The following is a 25,955-nucleotide window of genomic DNA, read 5'->3' as shown; positions in this document are numbered from 1 at the left end:
ACTGCGTATCTGATCACATCACATCATGGATTAAAACCTTCCAGTGGTTTTCAGTGCTCTTAGAATAAAGTCTTAACTTTTGAACATAACCTACAAAGTGTTCCATGCTCTGGCCTCTCTCTACCTCTACAACCTCATGTGGAATTACACTTTTCCGTGTTCTCTTCATTCCAGACCTTCAAACATGCCGGGGTCCTCACCATCCCCATCTCCTCAATCTTCTCCCATCTCTTTTACACATTCTCTCTGCCTGTAAGGCTCTTCCCAGTTCCTCCTGCCCGTGCCTGATGAACTACTACTCAGATAAAATATTGTTTTCTCAGGGAAGCCTATACATACCTCACTGGCCTGGTCAAATATCTATTATAAGCACACAATCTATTATAAGCTCCTTTTAGCACTGACCACTGTAGCAATTTTGTATTTATTTATGTAATTATAGTTCTTCCCTCATACCCATGATATAGCAAGGACACTGTATCCCCTAGAGACTCACCCACAGTAGGTGCACATTACATATTTTTTCAGTGAAATGAATGAAAACGTGCATGCTCATGCACACACCACACATAACACAAAGACTGGCAGTTAAGACGGATTATTCTTGGCAAGTAGCATTGTATATGAACTTTAAAGAATCTCCTGTATTTTCCAAATTTCCTTTAACATTAATTACTTGTATACTCAGAAAAAAAAAATGTGTATCTACCTAAAGGTTGCAGTAAATATCTTCTAGTGTTGAAGATTCTTGCTACTCCGGCCAATGTTAAAACCCATGTCTCAGCCCATTGCTTCTCTGCTGTGTCCCTTGAATGATGAATGAGAATATTGCCACCTCCGGACTCAATCTTTTCTTTGTCTGCAGTGGTAGAAGACTCTCGAACTCGGTCCAATAGATGAAAGAGAACCTAAATATTTATAACAATGCATATAAAAAGTATTGATAACACAGCTTAAGTAACAGCATAGAAAATTAGGCATTGTTACAAAGAATCACACCTGACATTCTGATCAATCCCCATATATTAGACGAAACTGACCAACAGAGGTATCCTTCTATTAAGTTTATCCTTAAGGTCATGGAATATGAAAAATTAAATTGGATAGACTATTGTCTAAGACTTACTGAGCTGAGGCGCCAATGGAGCATCTAGGGGGTAATGTACAACAAGGGAATGAAGCTAAGGAGAGGGATCCAGGCAAATATATAACTATGAGTGACATCTGGACAGAGGTTACTGCTGAAACTTCAGGACTGGATGAAGGTGCTTGAAAAAAATCAAGCAGGAAGCGGTTGGGATTTGGGGAATGTTTATATTTAAAATGTAGAATCAGAGGAAGTAATAGGAGCCAAAAAAATAAAATAAAAATTGAATAGAGAAGCATACGCATGCTGTGGAACAGAAGCCAAAGGAAGAGAAATTTCAAGGAAAAAATAATCAGCGTATTAAATGCTACAAAAAGTGAGAAGGATAAGGATTGAGCATGGGGCAAGAGACTTGGCAATTAGGAGACTACCTGTAGAGCCTATGAACAATTTGTGTGGTTCTAAAAATATGGTCTCAGAACCATCAGCATCACCCGGGAACTTCACAGACATGCAAATTCTCAGTCCCCAGGCCAGGGGAAAGAAATCAGAAACTCTAGGGGGTTGGGGACAGTGGCTCAAGCAATTTGTTCTTTAATAAGTCCTCTAGGAGATTCTGTTACATGCTAAGGTTTAAAATACTCTGAAGTAAAATAATCTGGATATCAAATTACAAGGGGGTAAGGGAATGCAGGGGAAGTGAGAAAAAAAAATTATTGAGATTTAGGCAGCAAGATTAACAATGAAGCTGTCTGAAAAGAAAACAGGAATCAGAGAAATATCAGTTTGTTTTTTAAAACAGTAAAGGACTCTTCAGCATGTTTGTGAACTGAGAAGCCAGGGGATAGAGTTGAAACAGAAGACACAAGAGAGGACTTCCCTGGTGGTCCAGTGGTTAAGACTATGCTCCCAATGCAGGGGGCCTGGGTTCGATCCCTGACATCCCTCATGCCGCGTGGTGCAGCTAGTAAAAAAAAAAACAACGAAAAAAAAACAGAAGACATAGGAGTAGGGAGCAGGGCTTTTAATTATTTTCATTAGGGAACATACATTATTAATTTTTTAAGAGGAAATTCTGGGGTCTTTTTATTAAACTGAAAACACTGTTAAATACAATGAAGGTTTACCATTTTGCCTACCATCAAACTTGCTGATTTAAAAAATTCACAAAAGCAATGAAAGGATTATAAATAGAATTTTATTAAAATGGAACAGATTAAATAAAAAACAGAGAGCTTTTAGCAAAGAGGGGATGCTCACTAATAAGCTGTTGACTTTGTAAGAACATTTTAAAAAGAAGATAAAATTGAAAAATTAAAAAATGAAACTGCATATTTAATGAATAAACATGGAATTTACAAATTGGAGGTGGTTTTTGTTTGGTGAGTCTGCAAGTAAATTTCACTACTGTTGAAATTCTTTATTTATAAAATTTTCATTTGACTATATTATATTTGAATTATAGGTAGTGGTTTAACAACTACTAGTTTTATTACCACAGGGAAAATGAGGAGAAAGGGAAGTGTAAAGGAGATAAAGAGATAAAAAGATGAGGCTTTTAGTATTTAATCTATGTGAGGTGCAATTAAAAATACGACAATGCTAACATTTTCTGTTTTGCCAAATGCACAGAAACTCTTGTTTAAAAATTAATAGGAAGAAAATATATATGTATAACTGAATCACGTTCAGTGAAAGTGAAACTAACACATTTTAAATCAACTAGACTTCAATAAAAAAACTAAAAATTAAAAACATTTTTAAAAAATTAATAGTAACAAGTTTAATTGAAAAAGTATATAAGCATGTCTCAATTAAGAACTGATAACTCAAGCTATTTTACAGTACCTTCCAAATAACAGTGTGCCACGTTGAGTGCTGTAATAAAGTTCCATGTGCACCAATTGTTGAAAACAGAGTTTGCCCTGCACTCTTCCTGACAGCAGGACGGGGGTCCACACATAGTTCACCCAATTTTGCATAAAGACACAACCACAAACAATCAAACGGTGGTGCAGGGTGGAACGGCCGATTTAAAACCACTCCTTTCTCTTCTGCCTGCTTTTGCTGTGCTGCCTCTTCGTTATTTAATTCTTTTTCAATAGTTTCTCCTCTTTGGAAAAAATAATCTGAAATATTCCACTAAAAAGCAAAGGAGAAAATATCAGTTTATTCATAGATTTTATTTTAAACACATAGATATGCAACACATATTTTTTCAGAATTAAAAAAACAATTATTTCAGAAACTCCTTTTCTAGTAGAATGGATTTAATGAAAATATCTCCTCTTCTGTCAAGTGCCTCTATCCGATTTCAGAATTTGAGGGAGCAACCTTGTGCTAACATTAATAATTTGAAAAAATTGGTGCAGTCAATGTGGAAAACAATATGGAGGTTCCTCAAAAAACTAAAAATAGAACTACCATATGATCCAGAAATTCCACTCCTGGATATATATTTGGAAAAAATGAAAACACTAATTTGAAAAGACACATGCACCCCAATGTTCATAGCAGCACTATTTACAATAGCCAAGATATAGAGGTACCTAAGTGCCCATCAACAGATGAATGGATAAAGAAGATGTGGTAGCTAGATAGGTAAATAAATAGATTGTTTATATTATATATATATGTATATCTGTCTATCTCTCTCTATATATACATACACGTACACACACACGCACACACACACACACAATGGAATACTACTCAGCCATAAAGAAGAATGAAAATTTGCCTTTTTCAACAACATGGATGAACCTGGAAGGTATTATGGTTAGCGAAATAAGACAAAGAAAAACAAATACTGTATGTTATCATTTATATGCAGAATCTAAGATGATTCAAACAAATGAATACAACAACAGAGAAAGAGACTCATACAGAACAAGCTAGAGGGGAGATGGAAGTGGGAAGGGACAATATAGGAATAGGAGATTAAGAGGTATAAACTACTATGTATAAAATAAACAAGCTACAAGGAAATATTGTAAAGCACAGGGAATATAGCCAATATTTTATAATAACTTTAAATGGAGTATAATCATAAAAATTTTGAATCACTATGTTGTACACCTGAAACTAGTATATTATAAATCAACTATACCTCAATAAATAAAAGAAAAAAAGAAAACAAGTTGGTTCTACCTAGAAAGTTGAACATGCACATACATAAAGACCCAGCAATTCCAATGTAGGCTATGTGCCCTCAAAAAATTCCTTGCACAAGTGCAAGAATCTTTATGACAGCATTGCTCATAATTGCAAAGACCAAGAAATAATCCAAATGTTCACCAAAGGTAGACTGGATCATTAAATTGTGGTATAATCATACAATGAAATACTGCATGATTAAATCACCAGGGGTGAATCTCAAAAATAAATGTTGAGCAAAGAAACAACAGAAGATTAAAGTATGATTCTACTTATTCTGTTTAATAAACAGGCAATTGCAAACAATATATTATTTAAATATAAAAGCATAAAGTGATAAAAACTATAAAGAAAAACAGGGAAGCAAGTAACAGAAATTTCAGGATACAAATGACTTTGACAGAGGAGACCAGTGCAATCTGAGAGGGGCATATGAAGGGTCTTAAGTAGGGTGATGTGCCATTTCCTGGCTCGGGTGATGGGTACTGAGGTGTCTGGGTATATCTTTACTTCACAGTAAAAATTAAAAGAAATGAAGAACAATGAAAAAGAAAAAAAATGTTTAATATGAAAAATTTCAAGAACATACAGAAAAACACGGAGAATATATCAATATACTGATATAACCACCACATCTAGATATAACAATTGTTAACATTTTGTCATATTTTCTTCATGCCTATATTTTATAATCTCTACTAGAAAAGGCTTTAAAAAACATAACCATGATACCATTATTACCCTAACAAAATTATTAAACAATCCCTTACTATCATTTAATAATATTTTGTAATTTCATACAAGAGTAATTAATATCTCCAAACATGTCTTATTGAGTTCATTGTCAACCACAGTAAGGTATGTGAATTAATGAGAATTACATCAATTGTAAAAATGAAGAGAATACAATACCTATGAACATAAACGTAAAATAAAGGAGTAGCAGTAATTTAATCAACACTGAATTAAGCAACCACTCTTTGGGAGCAATTAAATACTCAACATGCCTATGCTTTCCCCCATGATTACATTTTTAATTGTAAAATATTAGCTCATCTAGTTGTAAGGAACATTAAGTTTGACCTTAAAAACTTCTGAATTATAATATGTATTTAAAAGTCTAAATAATTGCCTTTAAATAAATGTATACTGCTTTCTTCTCTATATGTTTAATGTAATATTAACAATACCTTAACATAGATTTAATTATTTCTATACTCAAGATAAGTGAAATGAGGCTCAAGAGGTCAATAGTTTAACAATGAACAAGATGCAGACAGAATTAAAATAGTACATGTATATCTGTTTCCACAGTCTAGGCTTTCTCACTATTATATGCTATCTCCTAAACACCTAACTAAGCAGTGTTGACACACTACAGGACTATGTAAATGGTAAAGTCTTTATTGAAGCTTTACTTCCTAAATAAGTAGTACATAAAAATGTTACTACTGTCAGAAAGAGAAAGAAAAATACCATATGATATCACTTATATATGGAATATAAAATACGATACAAATGAACCTACCTATGAAACAGAAACAGATTCACACACATAAAGAACAAACTTGTGGTTGCCAAGGGGAAGAGGGGTGAGGGATGGATGGATTAGGAATTTGGTGTTAGCAGATACAAACTATTTAGAATTGATAAACAACAAGGTCCTACTGTATATAGCACAGGGAACTATACTCAATATCCTATGATAAACCATAATGGAAAGGAATATAAAAGATAATGTATATATATATATGTATAACTGAATGACTTTGCCGTACAGCAGAAATTAACACAACATTGTAAATCAACTATACTTCAATTTTAAAAAAATGTTACTAGGAAAATAACGTTAAAAATCAGTTACCCTTGAGACAGCAGAAGCAAGAAGTACAATCCTGCAGCCTGTGGAACAAGAACCACATTCACAGAAAGATACACAAAATGTAAAGGCAGAGGACTATGTACCAGATGAAGGAACAATATAAAATCCCAGAGAAACAACTAAATGAAGTGGAGATAGGCAACCTTCCAGAAAAAGAATTCAGAATAATGATAGTGAACATGATCCAAGACCTCGGAAAAAGAATGGAGGCAAAGATCGAGAAGATGCAAGAAATGTTTAACAAAGACCTGGAAGAATTAAAGAACAAACACTTAGAAGAATTACAGAACAAACAAACAGAGATGAACAATACAATAACTGAAATGAAAAACATACTGGAAGGAATCAATAGCAGAATAACTGAGGCAGAAGAACGGATAAGTAACCTGGAAGACAGAATTGTGGAATTCACTGCCGCAGAACAGAATAAAGAAAATAGAATGAAAAGAAATAAAGACAGCCTAAGAGACCTCTGGGACAACATGAAATGCACCAACGTTCACATTATAGGGATCCCAGAAGAAGAAGAGAGAGAGAAAGGACCCAAGAAAATATTTGAAGATTATAGCTGAAAACTTCCCTAACATGGGAAAAGAAATAGCTGCCCAAATCCAGGAAGTGCAGAGAGTCCCAGGCAGGATAAACCCAAGGAGAAACACACCGAGACACGAAGTAATCAAACTGACAAAAATTAAAGACAAAGAAAAATTATTAAGAGCAACAAGGGAAAAATGACAAATAACATACAAGGGAACTCCCATAAGATCAACAGCTGATTTCTCAGCAGAAACTCTACAAGCCAGAAGGGGGTGGTATGATATATTTTAAGTGATGAAAGGGAAGCACCTACAACCAAGATTACTCTACCCGGCAAGGATCTCATTCAGATTCGATGGAGAAATTAAAACCTTTACAGATAAGCAAAAGCTAAGGGAATACAGCACCACCAAACCAGCTCTGCAGCAAATGCTATAGAAACTTCTCTAAGTGGGAAACAAAACAGAAGAAAAGAACCTATAAAAACAACCCAAAACAATTAAGAAAATAGTAATAGGAACATACATATCGATAATTACCTTAAATGTGAATGGATTAAATGCTTCAAACAAAAGACACAGGCTTGCTGAATGGATACAAAAACAAGACCCGTATATATGCTGTCGACAAGAGACCCCCTTCAGACCTAGGGACACATACAGACTGAAAGTGAGGGGATGGAAAAAGATATTCCATGCAAATGGAAATCAAAAGAAAGTTGGAGTAGCAACTCTCACATCAGACAAAATAGACTTTAAAATAAAGACTATTACAAAGAAGGACACTACATAATGATCAAGGGATCAATCCAAGAAGAAGATATAACAATTGTAAATATTTATGCACCCGACATAGGAGCTCCTCAATACATAAGGCAGATGCCAACAGCCATAAAAAGGGAAACTGACAGTAACACAATCATAGTAGGGGACTTTAACACCCCACTTTCACCAGTGAACAGATCATCCAAAATGAAAATAAATAAGGGAACACAAGCTTTAAATGATACATTAAACAAGATGGAGTTAATTGATATTTATAGGACATTCCATCCAAAACCAACAGAACACACTTTCTTCTCAAGTGCTCATGGAACATTCTCCAGGAAAGATCATATCTTGGGTCACAAATCAAGCCTTGGTAAATTTAAGAAAATTGAAATCATATCAAGTATCTTTTCTGATCACAACACTGAGACTAGGTATCAATTACAGGAAAAAATCTGTAAAAAATACAAACACATGGAGGCTAAAAAATACACTACTAAATAACCAAGAGATCACTGAAGAAATCAAAGAGGAAAGCAAAAAATACCTAGAAACAAATGACAATGAAAACACGATGACCCAAAACCTATGGGAAGCAGCAAAAGCAGTTCTAAGAGGGAAGTTTATAGCAATACAGTCCTTCCTCAAGAAACAAGAAACAACTCAAATAAACAACCTAACCTTACACCCAAAGCAATTAGAGAAAGAAGAACAAAAAAAACCCAAAGTTAGGGCTTCCCTGGTGGCGCAGTGGTTGAGAGTCCGCCTGCCGATGCAGGGGACACAGGTTCGTGCCCCGGTCCAGGAACATTCCACATGCCGCGGAGAGGCTGGGCTCGTGAGCCATGGCTGCTGAGCCTGTGCGTCCGGAGCCTGTGCTCCGCAACGGGAGAGGCCACAACAGTGAGAGGCCCACGTACCGCAAAAAAAAAAAAAAAAAAAAAAGTGGTGCTAGGAAAACTGGACAGCTACATGTAAAAGAATGAAGTTAGAACCCTCCCTTACACCATACACAACAATAAACTCAAAATGGATTAGAAACCTAAATGTAAGACTTGACACTATAAAACTCTGAGAGGAAAACATAGGAAGAACACTCTTTGACATAAATCACAGCAAGATCTTTTTTGACCCACCTCCTAGAGTATTGGAAATAAAAACAAAAATAAACAAATGGGACCTAATGAAACTTAAAAGCTTTTGCACAGCAAAGGAAACTATAAACAAGACGAAAAGACAACCCTCAGAATGGAAGAAAATATTTGCAAACGAATCAACGGACAAAGAATTAATCTCCAAAATATATAAACAGCTCATACAATTCAATATTTAAAAAACAAACAACCCAATCCAAAAATGGGCAGAAGACCTAAACAGACATTTCACCAAAGAAGACATACAGATGGCCAAAAGGCACAGGAAAAGCTGCTCGGACTTCCCTGGTGTCTCAGTGGTTGAGAATCCATCTGCCAGTGCAGGGGACACAGGTTCGAGCCCTGGTCCGGGAAGATCTCACATGCCGCAAAGCAACTAAGCCCGTGCACCACAACTACTGAGACTGCGCTCTAGAGCCCACGAGCCACAACTACTGAGCCTGTATGCCACAACTATTGAAGCTCACGTGCCTAGAGCCCATGTTCCGTAACAAGAGAAGCCACCACAATGAGAAGCCCACACACCGCAATGAAGAGTAGCCCCTGCTCTCCGCAACTAGAGAAAGTCCGTGTGCAGCAACGAAGACCCAACGCAGCCATAAATGAATAAATAAATAAACAAATTTAGAAATAAAAAAAAATAAGAAGCATGAAGGCTTAAAAACAAAAAAACAAAAGCTGCTCAACATCATTAATTATTAGAGAAATACAAATCAAATCTACAGTGAGGTATCAACTCACACCGGTTGGAATGGGCATCATCAGAAAACCTACAAACAAATGCTGGGGAGGGTGTGGAGAAAAGGGAACCCTCTTGCACTGTTGGTGGGAATGTAAATTGATACAGCCACTATGGAGAACAGTATGGAGGTTCCTTAAAAAACTAAAAATAGAATTATCATATGACCCAGCAATCCCACTACTGGGCATATACCCAGAGAAAACCATAATTCAAAAAGACACAGGCACCCCAATGTTCATTGCAGCACTATTTACAATAGCCAGGTCATGCAAGCAACCTAAATGCCCATCCACAGATGCATGGATAAAGAAGACGTGGCACATGTACACAATGGAATATTACTCAGCCATAAAAAGGAACGAAATTGGGTCATTTGTTCAGACGTGGATGGACCTAGAGACTGTGATACAGAGTGAAGTAAGTCAGAAAGAGAAAAACAAATATCGTATATTAACACACATATGTGGAATCTAGAAAAAGGGTACAGATGAACCAGTTTGCAAGGCAGAAATAGAGACACAGATGTAGAGGACAAATGTATGGACACCAAGGGGGGAAAGGGGGTAATGGTGGTGGTAGGATGAACTGGGAGATTGGGATTGACATATATACACTAATATGTATAAAACAGATAATAAGAACCTGCTGTATAAAAAAATAAATAAAATTAAATTTAAAAAGAAATCAATTACCCTTCACAGCAGAGTCAACTGAATATTTCTCTTGTATGTACTATTATTTGTTTACTAAATCCTCCCATAACAAACCTTACAAAAGCCAAATTTCAGCTCAATATATCAAAAGTATCCCAAATACTCTGCTTTTAAATAATCATTTCTTAAATGAGATTATTTAACCCTTCATACAAGGAATAAGTTTGGTACTTAAAAGTCATTTAAATGACTCCTATAGAGTCAAAAGCATAGCATTAGCTTGGCATTCACTCTCAACTGCAAACAGTGATTTCTAGATTATATAAGGAAGGCAATGATACTTACCAATAAACCTATTGAAGTTAAACTAATATTAAGTTCTTGGTTATGAAGTCCAAAGCTACCTGCAACATCTACAACTATCTGCAGGCAAGTGCAAGGCATTGTTGGTAGAAAATCTGTCACAACCAACTGAAGACACTGGAATGCAGTTCGTATCAAGGATTCTCTGAAAATACAAAAGAAAAGAAATTTATACTCATGTATTTAACATAAATGCAAGGAAAAATACATACCTTACAATAATTTGAAGTAAAATTTTATTTTAAAATTCGAACAAGAAAATCTTCCCTAAGGTAGATCATAGAGTACTTCATCATTTACATAAATGTAAAAAAAGATAGGCTTACTTAAAAATAATTAACAAATAAAAATAAAGAAAGTACAGGAATAAGAAATAAAAGCAGTAAACTAAAAAAAAAAAAGAAACTATGTACTAATGCCATATTATTTCTATTGCATCAATTAGTCAAACAAAACACAGACATTGAATGAAAAAGGGAAACTGGATACAGCTACTTTCTCACCACTGTACCCTCAGTATCTAGCATGGTGCCTAGCACAGGAGAATACACACAATTCACTCACTGAATGAAAATGAGTTCCTTATTCTTTTATATCTATATTATATTTTATTTAAAATTCTACATCTAGTCTGTAAAAGTAAAGAGTAATTTTGTATTTCAAATGAAGACCATAAGAAGTATATGGTTTTGGAGAAAAATTCTGGTGGTGAAAAAAAATAATAAAAACATTAAAATAGCTAACACATTGAGCATTTACTATATTGTGTACTTTCTAAGTATTTTACATGTATTAGTTAATTTCATCCTTACAACACACTCTATTTTATAACTGTTGGGATGATCTAGGCTTTGGCTGATATCTTTCCACTTTAATCATCTCGTATTTTATAGTATATAAGGAAATTTGTTATTACAAATAAATAAGAAAAATTAATTTTCCACAGGAGTCTCAAGCATTTCAATCATGTAAAACTCCTAAACTAGTCATCAAAACAAGATGAGTCGTGCCACAGAATTAGACAAATATATCCAAATGTTTGCTAAATCTCGCCACTGCAATGTACTACCTTAAACAAGTCCATACATTTCCTCCAATTGTGCTCTTCCTTCTGTATTCCCTATTTAGTTAATAATACCACCATCCACTAAGCTGCTTAAGTCACAAATCTTGGAGTCATCCCTGATTCTTTTTTTTTTTTTTTTTTTTTGCATTACGTGGGCTTCTCACTGCTGTGGCCTCTCCCATTGCGGAGCACAGGCTCTGGACGCGCAGGCCCAGCAGCCATGGCTCACGGGCCTAGCCGCTCCGCAGCATGTGGGATCTTCCCAGACCGGGGCACGAACCCGTGTCCCCTGCATCGGCAGGCGGACTCTCAACCACTGCGCCACCAGGGAAGCCCCAGTCATCCCTGATTCTGTTTGCTATTTCTGCCTTCACTCCAACAGTCAATCTATTAAGTGGCTCAAATCCATCTCCTCCTACTTCTAGAGAGCGCTGCAGGATTTCCCATTTACCCCTCCATGCTACTGACATAATGAGGTATCTCAAACACATAACAAATCACATCATTCCTCTGCTTAAAATCCTAAAATTCCTCCCAAATGTACTGAGGATAAGTCCAAATAATTTATAAAGGCATATAAGGTCCTTTACAGTTTTGGCTCTGCCCCACTCCACAGGCATATACCCCTCCCACTGGAGTCCTATTCTTTTGCAGCATAACAAACTACTTTGTTACTAGGACCCTAGGCCTTGTTCCTTTTCCACAGGTTTCTACTTTCAGAGCAGGAACTATATATCCATGTAATCAGACTAACTAGCAAGTATAGTATATGTAGAGAGGTCAAACACTAAATGTTCATTTACATCTTACCAAATCGTTTACCAAAAGGAAACTCAACCTTTGGATGTGTTTCAAAGTTTGTTAGATTGATGCATTTTTCTTATTGTTAAGTAAGAACCTTGTATTCATGTATAAATGGCAAAGAAAGAGCAATTTTTCCATCCTTCCAAAACAAACGTGAGCCCTAAGAATTCCCTATAGCCACTTGAAGGTAGGGTAAGAAAAACTATTCTAGATCTTAAACTTAAGCAGGAAGGGCATACATAAAAAATTAACCATCATCCCAAGATTTTAGGAGGGATTCCCTTTCCCTATCACTTTTTGGATGTTAATTTTAAACACTTACCCTTGATCATTTCTGATTGCTCCCATAACTCCAAGCACTAACGGCCATCCAGGCCCAAGACTGTCTCCCTGACTCTGCAGAATCTGCAACACACATTCTAATTGCTTGAGTCGGATATCTGGATGGTTAACACTGGACATCTCCTTTAATGGGTTCAGTAAAAGCAACTGCAGCCTCTGAAAAGGACGCAAGAAGCTAATTAGAATGAGAAGTCCCAGAACACAGAAAGGCTCTGCTATTGCCTTTCAAGTTTATATTCACCTCCACTCAGACTGCAATGGTAAAGAGAATTTTTTTAGTAAAATAAACATTGAAAAAGATTTCTCTAACAATAATCATTAGGATTATTTTGTCATCTATGTCTTTTTTTTTAATAAGAGAAAATAAAAATCAATCTTCAAGATGCTACATTTCAGGATAAATAGGGAGTGATCTTATGTTAAAAGGTATTAATTATAGACCCATATATAAATGAATCTCACTAAAGGAAATATATCTATATATACCTAGCTCTATTTGGAGAGAAGAAAACAATTCCCAATTTCTAAAATTACCTTTCATTCACTCTATTAATGCATACCCCATGTATTGAAATTTAAAAGTCTCAGTACTCCTAAAAATGAACAAGTACAGTAGACAAAGATGACATAAAACCACAAAATTTTTTTACTGTTGCAAAGTGAAAAAAGCACTTTGTTCTATTCTTTTCAGCATTTGAAAGCACTTGCTTCATTTTTAATTTTTTTCTCTCTAAGGATTCATTTATTTGGTTCACTGACTGAACAAACATTTATTAAGCTCTCACCATGTGCCAGGTATTAAGCTAGATGCTGAGGATATATACACAAACAGGGCTTTCGTTATAAAAAACTTAAATTGTAGTAGGAAAAAAATATGAAATCACTAAAATGAAAGCTCTGTAAAAATGATCTTCTCTGTCCTGTTCATCATTCTATTCCCAGGCAGCTAAAATACTGCCTGGCATAGCATGCACTCAATATTATTTGTTGAGGAAATTTGTAGACTATAACTACATACAATACAGTAAGATAAGAGGGCAATGGGAATGGCTATTAAATGCCTCATTCCTACTCAATCTTCAAATAATAAAACTTTCGCGTACTTTTTAGAAACTGTATAAGATATATGTGAATGATTATGGGAGTCAGGACAAAGGATTCATGACAAAAGTAAACTCTGAAAGTATAAAATAACCTTTAAAAGTATTTAAAAATAAAAATCTATTTTATTGTGCTTTCCTCTTCTGCCACTTGTTTCTCCCAATGTAAGGGTAATGAGTGGGAAAAATAAAAATAGAGACAGGTAAGGACCAAAGGAAAAGAGGCTAATAAAGTATGGCCCCCAAATGAAGCCTTGGCACTGCATGAAGAGGGAAACTTCTAGACCGGGAGACCAATTCTAGGTAATTTATTAACTTAGTTCAGTGTTATTAACAAGAAAAAATTTCAATACAGATAATCCTAAAAATCTAGACATATCAACCTTCTGTAAGAGATCCATGGCCTACAAATAAAATAGAATATTAAGCAACAAGACCCACTTTTAGACTATCATCTATTTGATAAATTAAGAAAAGTTACACATGGGAGAGGACGATCTTACATTAAGTACTTTTAAAAAAGAGATTTTTTTTTTTTTTACCTGGTTTTGTGAAAGTGGAGGATCATGGTTAAATGTTAATCCTGCTTTAATAAGTGAAGTTAAAGCTTCTGCTCCCCATTCTCTCATTCGAGAGTTTGGATGCTGGCACACCTAAGGGTACACATGTGGAAAAAAAATTAATATTTAATTTGTATACTTCAGCTATGCATCACACATCAGTTTGAGAAAAGAAAAATTAAAACATCACATTTTCTATTCTTTCATATTTAAAAAATTATATCAAATGTGCATCAATAAAGGTTGAAGAATATATGAAAATATCCAAAAGCTTACCTTCTGAATAAGAGGCAAGAGGAAGCAATAGAGAGACAGAAGATAAAAAATGAAACTAAACAAGTCACAGAAAAGAAAGGATTTCATAAAGGTAAATGATGTCATCAGAATAAACAAAAGCAGCAGATACTCAGGTTCCTAATCAGGTCTATCTTCATAATCAAACACTGAGCTAAAATTTGAAAAAACTTATTTTTTGCCATTTCATGAGAATTCCATAATGAAGAAATCTGCAGATATTCTTTAATAGCTCATAAAAGTAATCCCAATAAAATGGAGGGAAAAAAAGAAAGAAAAGACAAGCACATTTTTTTCCTATTAAGAATACCTTTCTCAGATTACTAAAATAATGTGAAACAATCATAGCAACCTAAACCTAAACTGCACATAAACATGTGTTCCATAGAAGCAGCTGTTATTAAGAAGCAGCTAATTCTTCAGATTCACCCCAGTCTGAATACAAGAGAATAGAAATCCAAATAAAATTCCCTGGCACTATTTATAATTAGTGATACCAAATAGGTTTTCTTCCCTTTGTAGAAGAGCTACCTCATAATCACAGGAAAGGCTGTAAAGGAGCAGTGTTCAGTACGAAGTCTCAGTGCTAATTGCCTTGAAGTTTCAGAACTAGCTGAAGGTGAGGGGATCAAAAGATTATATAATAAAAGAAAGGGGTCCCAAGCTATCAGCTGAAGGAGACTTCAGAGATTTCATTGATATATCACCCATTTTCAGCCAAAAAAGTCAACCTGTTCCTTCACCAAAACGATTACTATAAAACTTTAGTCCCTGATAAAATATACAAACAGAAGTACAAGGAAAAAAATGTTAATGCTGATTTTTCTTATGGTTATCCACAATTATTAATTCACTGTGTATGTCTTTATCCTAAACAAAAAGTAAATATAATAATTAAGAAAAAGAGGTTACCTCAAGTAGATGGCCAGTTAGAGGTCTCCATAGAATTTCTATTCGGTGCATGTTAACTAGACCAGTTTCTAACAATTTGGCAACAGCAAAAAGAGATGGTTCCTAGAGAGAAAACATAATACATTTTTATATTATAAGGAGAATTTGAGTATTTCACTTGTAAATAAAACTGAGAATACTGTGAAGAGCATGACTATAATTAATATATGATTAATTAGCAGTAAATAGAACAAAACCTCAGTTATCATAAGACAAGCCTTTCTGCCCACCCTCAAGTATCTAGAATAGCTCCTAATTGGAAAATTTGGTTGGGAAGAGAATGCTTTAGTGGGGAAAGAGTGAAAATTCAAAAATTATACCAGACACACAGAATGGCTAGTCTTCTGACCAGAAGGAAAGAATTTGCCTATGGACTGAATTGTGACCCCCAGCCCCCAAACTTCATATGCTGTAACTCTAACCCCCAGTCTGATGGTATATGGAGATAGGGTCTATATAGAGGTAATTCAGGTTAAATGAGATCATAAGGGTGGGGCCCCAACACGGTAAGATTAATGTCCTTATAAGAAGAAACACCAAAGAGCTTGTGAGCTCAGGCACACTCCTTTTCCCTTTTCTTCCCCCTTTTCCCTCTCCCTTTCCCTCTCTCCCTGCCATGTGAGGACACAGTGAGAAGGCAGCCATCTTTCAATCAAGGAAGATCATCCACACCAGAACTGATCATGCTGGCAACCTGATTTTGAACTTACAGCTTCCAGAACTATGAGAAAATTAATTTCTATAGTTTAAGTTATCCAGTCTACAGTATTTTGTTATGGCAGGCTAAGCTGACTGATATATATTCTTATTAGTGAAGTCTTCAGATGCTCAGGGTTTATGTGTTAATATCAGGAAATACGAAAAAAAAAAACCCCAAAAAACAGAAAGGAGGCAACAGAGATCAGGGGAAAGAAGCATGACGTCAAGAAGAGGCAGAGATAAGCGTTGTCAGTTTAGACACTAACAGAAAAGCTGCAGAGACAGAAGACAAACCCCGTTTCTCAGTCGCTGGCATTTCAACAACAGAAAGGGAGTCAGTGTACCTCATAAGTAGCTAAATTAGAGTACCTGCTCCATGTGTTATAAGAACAGTTTCAGTAAAAAGATCAAAGGGCAACTATCTCTAACTCAATATTAACAGAGGTAGTAAAATATACTTAAATGAAAACTAAGCTGACTAAAACCATGAGAATTTTTTGATCAGTGACTGTGGTACTTCAAAAGGAGACAATGCATTAGAAAAAACAAAAGGCAACTGAAATTTTAAAAACAAATTAAGAGGATAATAGTTTTACAATTTTTAAGGAAAAAGATTTCGTAATTATTCTATACTCAACATTTTTACAGGGCTGATAAAAACCTATTATGAAAATGAGTGATATTATCTTTCTTTCCTAGTAAAAGCCGTTAAACCAAGTACCCTGGGGTCTAAGATAAATATAGTCAGGTTGACCCTGCCTGTGTGTGCTAATGCTGTAGGTACCCTAAAAATTTTTGTGGTAGAAAAATTCACCATTCTAGAGACAATATAATACAGTAGTTAAGACTGATGCCTATGAACTTTTAACATGTCAGTACTACCACTTAATAGCTATGTAACCTTGAGTAATTTTTTTATTGAGGTATAACTGATTTATGATATTAGTTTCAGGTATACAACACAGTAATTCAAAATTTTTATAGATTATATTCCATTTATAGTTACTACAAAATATTGGCTATATTCCCTGTGCCATACAATATAACCTTGTTGCTTATTTATTTTATACAAAAAAAGAGTTTGTACCTCTTAATTCCCTTACCCTATTTGCCCCTTCCTCATTTCCTCTCCTCACTGGTAACTACTAGTTTGCTTTTTTTTAATTATATTCACTAGTTTTGGGGGGGGGTTGTTTTATTTTGTGTTTTTTTTTTTATTCCACATATAAGTGATAACATACAGTATTTGTCTTTCTCTGTCTGACATATTTCACTAAGCATAATACCTTCCAGGTCCATCCATGTTGTTGCAAATGGCAAAATTTCATGTTTTAAGGCTACTAATTTTTTTTAATCTATGAAATGGAGATAATAATATACAGAAATGACCTCATGTTAGAAAGTGCCTGGCACATAATAAATCCTCATAAATTGCCTAGTATTACCTCCTCCTTTTCCTCCTTCTTCTTATTCTAATGAGGATACACAGAGGAATCACGTAGCATTTAGAAGAATGTATATGTCCAGACCTCATACCCAAAGATTCTTATATTCATGAAGCCTAGAAAGTGGCCTTGACTTGTGCAATTTTTAAAAATGCCATACCTGACTTTGATGCACACAAAACTTAGAGCCACAAGTGAAGTGGTTAAGAATGGAGCTCTGGGGCTTACCTGGTGGCACAGTGGTTAAGAAACTGCCTGCCAATGCAGGGGACACGGGTTTGAGCCCTGGCCCGGGAAGATCCCACATGCCTCCGAGCAACTAAGCCCATGCACCACAACTACTGAGCCTGCAAGCCACAACTACTGAGCCCGTGCGCAACAACTACTGAAGCCCACACACCTAGGGCCCGTGCTCTGCAACGAGAAGCCAATGCAGTGACAAGCCTGCTCACCGCAACGAAGAGTAACCCCCACTCTCCGCAACTAGAGAAAAAGCCTGCGTGCAGCAACGAAGGCCCAATGCAGCCAAAAATAAAATAAAGAAAATAAATTAAAAAAAAAAAAAAAGAATGGAGCTCTGAATGAGACACATGTGGGTTCAAGTCCAAGCTCTACCAATCACTAAATAGGTGACCCCAGGCAGGTTATTTAAGCTAGTTTTATATTTCATCTGTAAAAAGGGGTTACTACTACTGAACCTGACAAAGTTGTCTTAAATGATTAAATAAAAATACGTTAGTACCTGACATACAGTAAACAAAGAATAATAGCTCTTTTATTATTTTTGTTGTTGTTATACTGAGTCTGGTAATATGCCTGCACAAGTATCATCAATATTGCCCCCTTCTAAGAAAGAATTTGCAAGCTTTACTATCAGCTACCACCTCAACACATTAGCATAAATTCCTGAAATGAGGACCAAAAATGAGATGACTGGTCACTTTAAAGCCACACCTAAAGGACAATGATATATACATTTTAATTCCTAAGCTATTTAACTCACTCAGAACAGCTAACATTGACAAACTTTAAAAAAAAGTTAAAAAAAATACAAATGTTTCTACTTATTTTAACATCTGAACATTTATAAATTTTTACAGAAAGCACAACTGAATAATAAACTGTTTTATACCTCCATAAAAATAATTTTTATAAAGTTCACACTTGAATACTTCTAAAAACTTTTATTTCCATTCCTTATCACTACATTACTTTACAAAATTAAATCCTAAAATGGAGAGATGTGACCCCATTCTCAGGGAAGTCATCTCTATTCCAGTGTGTCCATTTTCTCAACATCTGTTCCCCCCAAGCCTCCCTGAAATATCACATCTACTCCTACAACTCTATTGAAATTATACTCCTCAAGGTGAACAATAAATAATACTCAAATCTATTTTTTTCCCAATCCTCATTGATCCCAACTTCATGTAACATTTTTCTCTTCTGACTTCCATGAACCTGCCCTTTCATACATATATATATCCTACCGTTCCTTGAATATTCATCTTCAATCACAAATTTAATTTATCTTGATTAGTTTTAATTCATTTTAGTAAAAATATGTACTAAAACATCTTATGTAACAAGTCAATAAGGATTCAGAAAATAGGTCTCATATCACTTAGTATCTATACCATTTATTTAGACTCTCTTACCACCTTAACTGCCACTTATCCATGGGCCAAGTGGTTTACATGCTCTTTCAAAGTAGCAATCTTACATTTCCTTTATATTTTCTAACAGAGTGTCATGTACATAGTAAACATATTGTACTTGTTGAGTGAATACATAAATTCTCAAGCCATTACCATATAAACTTGCTCAGATTTCATTACGGTACTCTATTAAAAATATTATACTTTTGTGTTAAGAATTAATCTTAAGGATGTAGGATTATTGAAGGTATCAAGAATTTGATTACTTCACTGTATTTCATATCATCCTTGCCTTGATTTGGAGTAAACTATAATATATATTTTCAAATACCTGCATGTTTATGTAATTCTCTACGTGCTTTAATATACAAAACTTTGTCCTAATAAGATCTTATTGGCTAATATTTAAATGAATTACATGAGCCAAGATGACAAGCCACAGTACCCAGAATTATAATTAAGGACTAGGCAGACAACATAATTTTGGATCCTACAGTTGGATATTAAATAAACCATAAGCTGCATTCTCTGCTATTCTAATTATTTTCTGGATGTCTTCATTTATTTGTAAATGGTCCAAGTACTATATTTATTCATTTTAAAATGTAGAAAGTATTTTATTTTAAATAATTTCTAAGGTATAAATAAACCCAAATATTCCCGTGCTTTTCCAAGTTTAACAGAAAATGATATTTTGAGTATAGAAAGAAATGTTCTCAAAAGTACTGTTCTATTCATTTAGTCAACAAACAAAGCAAAAATTTAATTTTCAAGGTAGGGAGAATCATTACCTTCAGAAAGAAATGATTAGCACCTTATTTTCCAACCCAATGAAGGCAAGAGAAACTGAGACATATATTCCTTGATTTAAAACTTGTACTGCCCCAATCATAAGTTGTAGTCATGAGGATTATTGTGACATTTTGTGGAACATATTTATAAATGTGGTGTTGAATTATTCTTTATAGAAATATTTTTTAAAATATTCAGTACATGAGAGAAATGGACACAATTTAAAATCATAATACATACTGGCACATACCATAAGCCAAAAAATGTCCTCTTCACTCCCCCTTCAACAAATAACAACCATAAATATAAAAACCCAACAGAACAGGGCTAGCCTACAAGGTATTACTCCCACTTGTAAAACGCTAAGATCATAATGAATATATACCTTATTAAACAAAATAATATACCATATTTAACACAGAAAGGTAGAATATCACACCTTATTATTTCCATAGGCCATATCCATTGCTTCTAGGGATAAGGAACAAAGTGCATTTATTAAATGATGCAATGATACATCATCAAGATACCTAAAAAAAACAATGAAGAAATAAGACATTCTGATCTAAAATATACAGCTAACAATAATGTTTGTATCAATTTAAAAAACTGACTCTTACTGTGAGCTTTCAAACAATCTTGAAAGTATGTTGGAAATCACTGGCAAATCTGTCATCACTGCTGTTGTTAGAACCTAAGAGAAGAATAAAACTAAATGTAACATATAAACATTTTGAGAAGTACTAATTGAGTAAGAATGACTAGAGCTTACTGTACTGGGTCCTTCTACAGCTCTCCCAGGTTTCAAGGCACCACCACTACTAGGCTTTAATCCCAGAATCCATACTAGATGCTGTTAAAAAAAAAAAATCAAAACAAAGAAATTTATAAACCTACAAAAATTCCAGTAACTAAAACTAAAATCAGTAGTAGGTATCTAATAACTAAATATAAATTAGTAATTAATATTCATACAAAAGACTTATTACACCAAACATAGGCAGTAGAACAGGCCATTACAAGAAACATCCCATTGCTTTGTACAATATGAGCCATGTCTTTTTTCTTTTTCTGACTTCTTTTTCATACTTACTGTCTATTCAGGCCTGCCCAAAGGACCGATAGGCACTGGTGAGTTTAACTGTTAGCATTTAGATATAAAAACAACATTGGCCTCTGACCCAGAGGCTACAACATACCTGTAGAGTTGCCAGGACAAGTTGCCATGATGTTCCAAGAACAGCCCCATGGCAGTGTGCCAAGTTAAGTAAAGTCCTCATACACTGGATATTTTTGGAAGTTAGCTATATTAAAAAAGGATATATTTGCAAGAACTGTTATGCATTCTTGAAAATTATAAGCTTATAAAGAAGTATTAACGTATTCAAATTTTTTTACTAAAAAACAAAAATACTAAGAAAATAGGCTTGGATGTTTTTGTACAGAACAAATTCATTTGCTTAAAAGTTGTGTTATCATAGTTGGTTATAATAATGTCACTCCATATTTATCTAGTTTTTCTAAAAGTATCATTCAGATAAAAGTAAGTATAATGATGAATTTTGAGAAACATAAAAAAGGTATGAAAGATTTCCTTGATAGTTAATTAGTATTAATTGGTTACCAAGAAAAGAAAAAGTACTTTACCATTACTGTCCCTTGAGGCTGGACTGCTAGCGGTTGACCCACTGCCACAACTTGCTGGTGAGATTCACTTGATGGACTGATCATCATAACACTTTGGCCCTGAATGGAATATGCTAGAACACAAAGGAAAACCTAAATAATTAAAATATACTTTTCATGTTGTACTCAAAGTAATGTTATATTTTAAAACATTAATTTGATTAAAATAAGTTCATCTATGACATTTATTTAGTTAGCTATTATCTATATGCAAACATTTTGAAAACCCAGGAGGTGAAAGAACAAAGACAAGTTAGGCAAATATTAAGTAATTTTATATATAGCTTTAACAAATTATAAAACTTTGGTAGATTGCTTCACAAGCAAAATAGAATTTAGGACACTTACTGTTTTAAACATGTATTCCCAGTAAACTTTTCTACTTAAAGTTGAAGAGAGACCAATACTCACATTTTCAGTTTGAAAACTGAGCATCACACTGAAATTTATTTATATGACATGTAACATGTAACATGTAACAAAGTAATCAACAAGAAAAAAAATTTTTTTGAATGTCAACTTAATCTAAGTGGTGGCAAACATTACTGTTCTACTAGTTCCATTAAAAACAAAACAAACTAACCACTCCCATTTCAACAGTATGCTAGAGTTTACAAAGGACTTCTAGATTTATCTTCTTTTATCCTCACAATCATTGTTTAAAATTGGTATTATTCTGCCCTACTCCCACCTCCATTGTTTTAAAAAGATGGAAGAAATTGAGGCTCAGGGACATTAACTTCCCACAGAGGTCAGAGACTCAGTGAGTGGAAAAGCAGAGGCTTGAACTCAGAATTTCTATTATCTTTTCCCTATGCCATGTCACCCCACTAGATGAAGAGAACTCTGAGGAAGCTGAAATCTTACATTTGTTGGAAAGTGTGGCTGCAGTGGTGGTATTCAATACAGTAAGAGCATAATGGGGAGGCAGGGAACCTTTGCATATTGCAGTTATAAAGGCATCTCTTGAAGTTACAAGGCCCAGTCTTCCACAAAGAGCAGCCATAGTCAGTTCAGCTTTTAAAATATTCTCAGTGGCAGCTTCATCTGTGCTGAAAAGAAGAAGAATTTTATTTAGTATGATTAATTTATTTTAAATTATGCTGCCAAACATGATGTGGAATTAGGCAGTCAGTAAAGTTTTAAGAAAATCTATTAAAACATTGTCAAAATCAGTCTACTTAAGAAGAACTTTTAAATAATAAACATCTGAAAATTTGAACTGGTTAAAAGCAATTTATGACACATATATTCATTAATGAAGAAAATGGTCAAGAACTCAAAGATGTAACTTAAAAATATCAAGCATTTTAAAATCAGTAAATTCTATAATTCTGAAGAAAAACATCAAAAATAATTGAATAATATAATCATCATCATTGTAGAAGTAGTAGTAAAGCTTAAAATGAAAAAGGCATTCTGTGGATAAAGAAGATGTGGCACATATATACAATGGAATATTACTCACCCATAAAAAGAAACAAAATTGAGTTATTTGTAGTGAGGTGGATGGACCTAGAGTCTGTCATACAGAGTGAAGTAAGTCAAAAAGAGAAAAACAAATACCATATACTAACACATATATATGGAATCTAAAAAAAAAAAGAAAAAAGATTCTGATGAACCTAGGGGCAGGACAGGAATAAAGACACAGATGTAGAGACTGGACTTGAGGACACGGGGAGGGGGAAAGGTAAGCTGGGACGAAGTGAGACAGTAGCACTGACATATATACACTACCAAATGTAAAATAGATAGCTAGTGGGAAGCAGCCACATAGCATAGCACAGGGAGATCAACTCGGTGCTTTGTGTCCACCTAAAGGGGTGGGATAGGGATGGGGGGAGGGAGACGCAAGAGGGAGGAGATATGGGGATATGGATATATGTATATTGATTCACTTTGTTATACAGCAGAAACTAACACACCATTGTAAAGCAATTATACTCCAATAAAGATGTTAAAAAAAAAGAAAAGAAAAGGGCATTCTGTTATTTTAGGATTGTATTTTCCATTATAACATGTGACAATAGGATGGGGGAAGAGGATGGCAGAAAAATAATAACATTCCACGAACATAAAAACTAGTATTAGGAAATAATTCTCAGGATAAATTTAAGGAAACCATTTTAATGGTTTGTTGTTTTCTTTTTAACTGCCACATGCAATATAAAACTTACAAAGACTTAATACCTGGCATCAAGAAGGAGTGAGAGTGCAGCAAGCAGACCACACCAGCAGGCATTCACCATTTCTTCCCAAACGGCTCTACTAACTTAAAGGAAAAACATACAATATTTAATGATAATTACAGATGTCACAGCACTTGACAGTATGTCAAACTCTATAATCCCCCTTATCACTTGGTAATATAGCAAATATTCCAAAAACAACTCAATTATTAAATAATAAAGCTGTAACATTTAATATATATCTGAATAAATGAAAATTTTAAAACCATACCATAGTTTCAGAATTCAAGACGTTTTTTTTTGGTTGTGCCATGTGGCTTGTGGGATCTTAGTACCCCAACCAGGGATGGAACCTGGTCCCTCAGCAGTCAGAGTGCAAAGTCCTAAACACTGGACCACCAGGGAATTCCCAAGAAGTTTTAAAACTGAGTAGTTTTACCATATCAATGATAAGATCTTTCTTACAAAAGTGATCTTCAAAATATATATATATTTATATATATAATATCAGTTCCTATTCCCTTCCATTTCATTGGGCCAAACTTTCGGCCTGTGTGACCAGCTGGCAGTGAGACACTGTGATAAGCAGGCTCAGCCACGAGACTGGTTACATACACTGTATATCGTGAAAAATAAGTAAATACACGGAGTAAAATAGGATCAAGTTTCTCACTGTTGGAGAAGGAAATTACAAATATGGAAAGTTAAAAGTAAACCCTGTGGTATTAAACTGGAATTGAAAAAACTGGTGTGACCTCATGGTATTTAATATAGAGAGATATATGTTTTTATTTTTATTTATTTTTTAAAGATCTTTTAAATTATTTATTTATTTATTTATTTATGGCTGTGTGGGGGTCTTCACTGCCCTGCGTGGGCTTTCTCTAGTTGCGGCGAGCGGGGGCTACACTTCGTTGCGGTATGCAGGCTTTTCATTGTGGTGGCTTCTCCTGTTGCGGAGCACGGGCTCTAGGCGCTCAGGCTTCAGTAGTTGTGGCTTGCAGGCTCCAGAGCGCAGGCTTAGTAGTTGTGGCGCATGGGCTTAACTGCTCCGCAGTATGTGGGATCTTCCCAGACCAGGGTTCGAATGTGTCCCCTGCATTGGCAGGTAGATTCTTAACCACTGCAACACCAGGGAAGTCCCAAGATACATACCTTTAAAATGTAGATAGATGTGTGCTCATGTATGTGTGTATTTCTATTCAAGTACCAAGAAGTATACTTAATGCCCATGTGTTAGTTTCTAAATACTATTCTCCACTAAAAGGAACTAGGGCTCCTTGGAAAAATAACTGACTCCTAGGTTAGGCAAGAAACATCCAAGATGATCTTAGAACATTCTGCTGTATCAGACAGTAAGGTAGTGCTCAGAAAATGACAAAAGGACATGGGATGATAAAAGGACACAGGGGCTAGCTTGAAAGGGGTCCCAAATGGCCATGTCAGGGATAATGAGCGTCAAACCAAATAATGATAATCAAACATTGTAACTCTTTGAATAAAATAGGAATCTGAGAGTCTACACTAACACAAATAAATAAATGAAACAAAATAAATGAGGAAGAAGGGAAAGCTCTCTTTTACAGATATCTCAAAGTATTTCTCCAGAAAAAGTTAATAATCAACTTTATACTGAAGAAACAAGGCACACATCATACTAACTAAATGATAAAAGTTAACATCACCAGTGTATAGCATAGCAACATTTCTGTGGTAGCTCTGCCAAAAATGAATATATTGAATCTAATTATGAGGAAACAAAAACAAACCCAAGTTGACTGGGCTGTTCTCTTCAAAAATTTCAAGGTCATATAAAACATGGAAAAATTAAGGAATTGTTCCAGACTGAAGGAGGGTATAGAGATACGCAACTGAATTCAACATGTAATCCTAGACCATAAAGGACATCACTGAAGCAAATGGCAAAATGTGAAGGACATTTGGGATTCGATGACATATTGAATTGATGCTAAATTTCTGATGGTGACTATACTGTGGTTAAGTAGGAAACTGTCCTTATTTTTA

General features: G+C 34.8%; 1 protein-coding gene across 3 annotated transcripts in view; it reads right to left on the bottom strand.

The window, feature by feature from the left end:
- The window catches only part of MON2 (MON2 homolog, regulator of endosome-to-Golgi trafficking), a gene marked incomplete at both ends in the record, with an annotated part of 123,468 nt that overhangs the window by 41,491 nt on the left and 56,022 nt on the right, over positions 1–25,955 (bottom strand). For 2 of the 3 annotated variants that reach the window (XM_079715697.1, XM_079715696.1), the window contains 13 exons: positions 710–908; positions 2,936–3,229; positions 10,324–10,486; positions 12,534–12,709; positions 14,196–14,306; positions 15,420–15,521; positions 20,492–20,582; positions 20,673–20,746; positions 20,825–20,905; positions 21,252–21,356; positions 21,700–21,812; positions 22,606–22,790; positions 23,932–24,013. In XM_079715697.1, the coding sequence (XP_079571823.1) occupies positions 710–908; positions 2,936–3,229; positions 10,324–10,486; positions 12,534–12,709; positions 14,196–14,306; positions 15,420–15,521; positions 20,492–20,582; positions 20,673–20,746; positions 20,825–20,905; positions 21,252–21,356; positions 21,700–21,812; positions 22,606–22,790; positions 23,932–24,013 (1,776 nt within the window). The remainder of the gene's footprint in view (positions 1–709; positions 909–2,935; positions 3,230–10,323; positions 10,487–12,533; positions 12,710–14,195; positions 14,307–15,419; positions 15,522–20,491; positions 20,583–20,672; positions 20,747–20,824; positions 20,906–21,251; positions 21,357–21,699; positions 21,813–22,605; positions 22,791–23,931; positions 24,014–25,955) is intronic. The other variant, XM_079715698.1, reaches the window with a different exon arrangement.

The sequence above is a fragment of the Hyperoodon ampullatus genome (genome assembly GCF_949752795.1).
Source record: "Hyperoodon ampullatus genome assembly, chromosome: 11".
Lineage (NCBI taxonomy): Eukaryota > Metazoa > Chordata > Mammalia > Artiodactyla > Ziphiidae > Hyperoodon > Hyperoodon ampullatus.
Note: the sequence above shows the minus strand (reverse complement) of the source record. Positions and strands in the feature narration are given on the sequence as shown.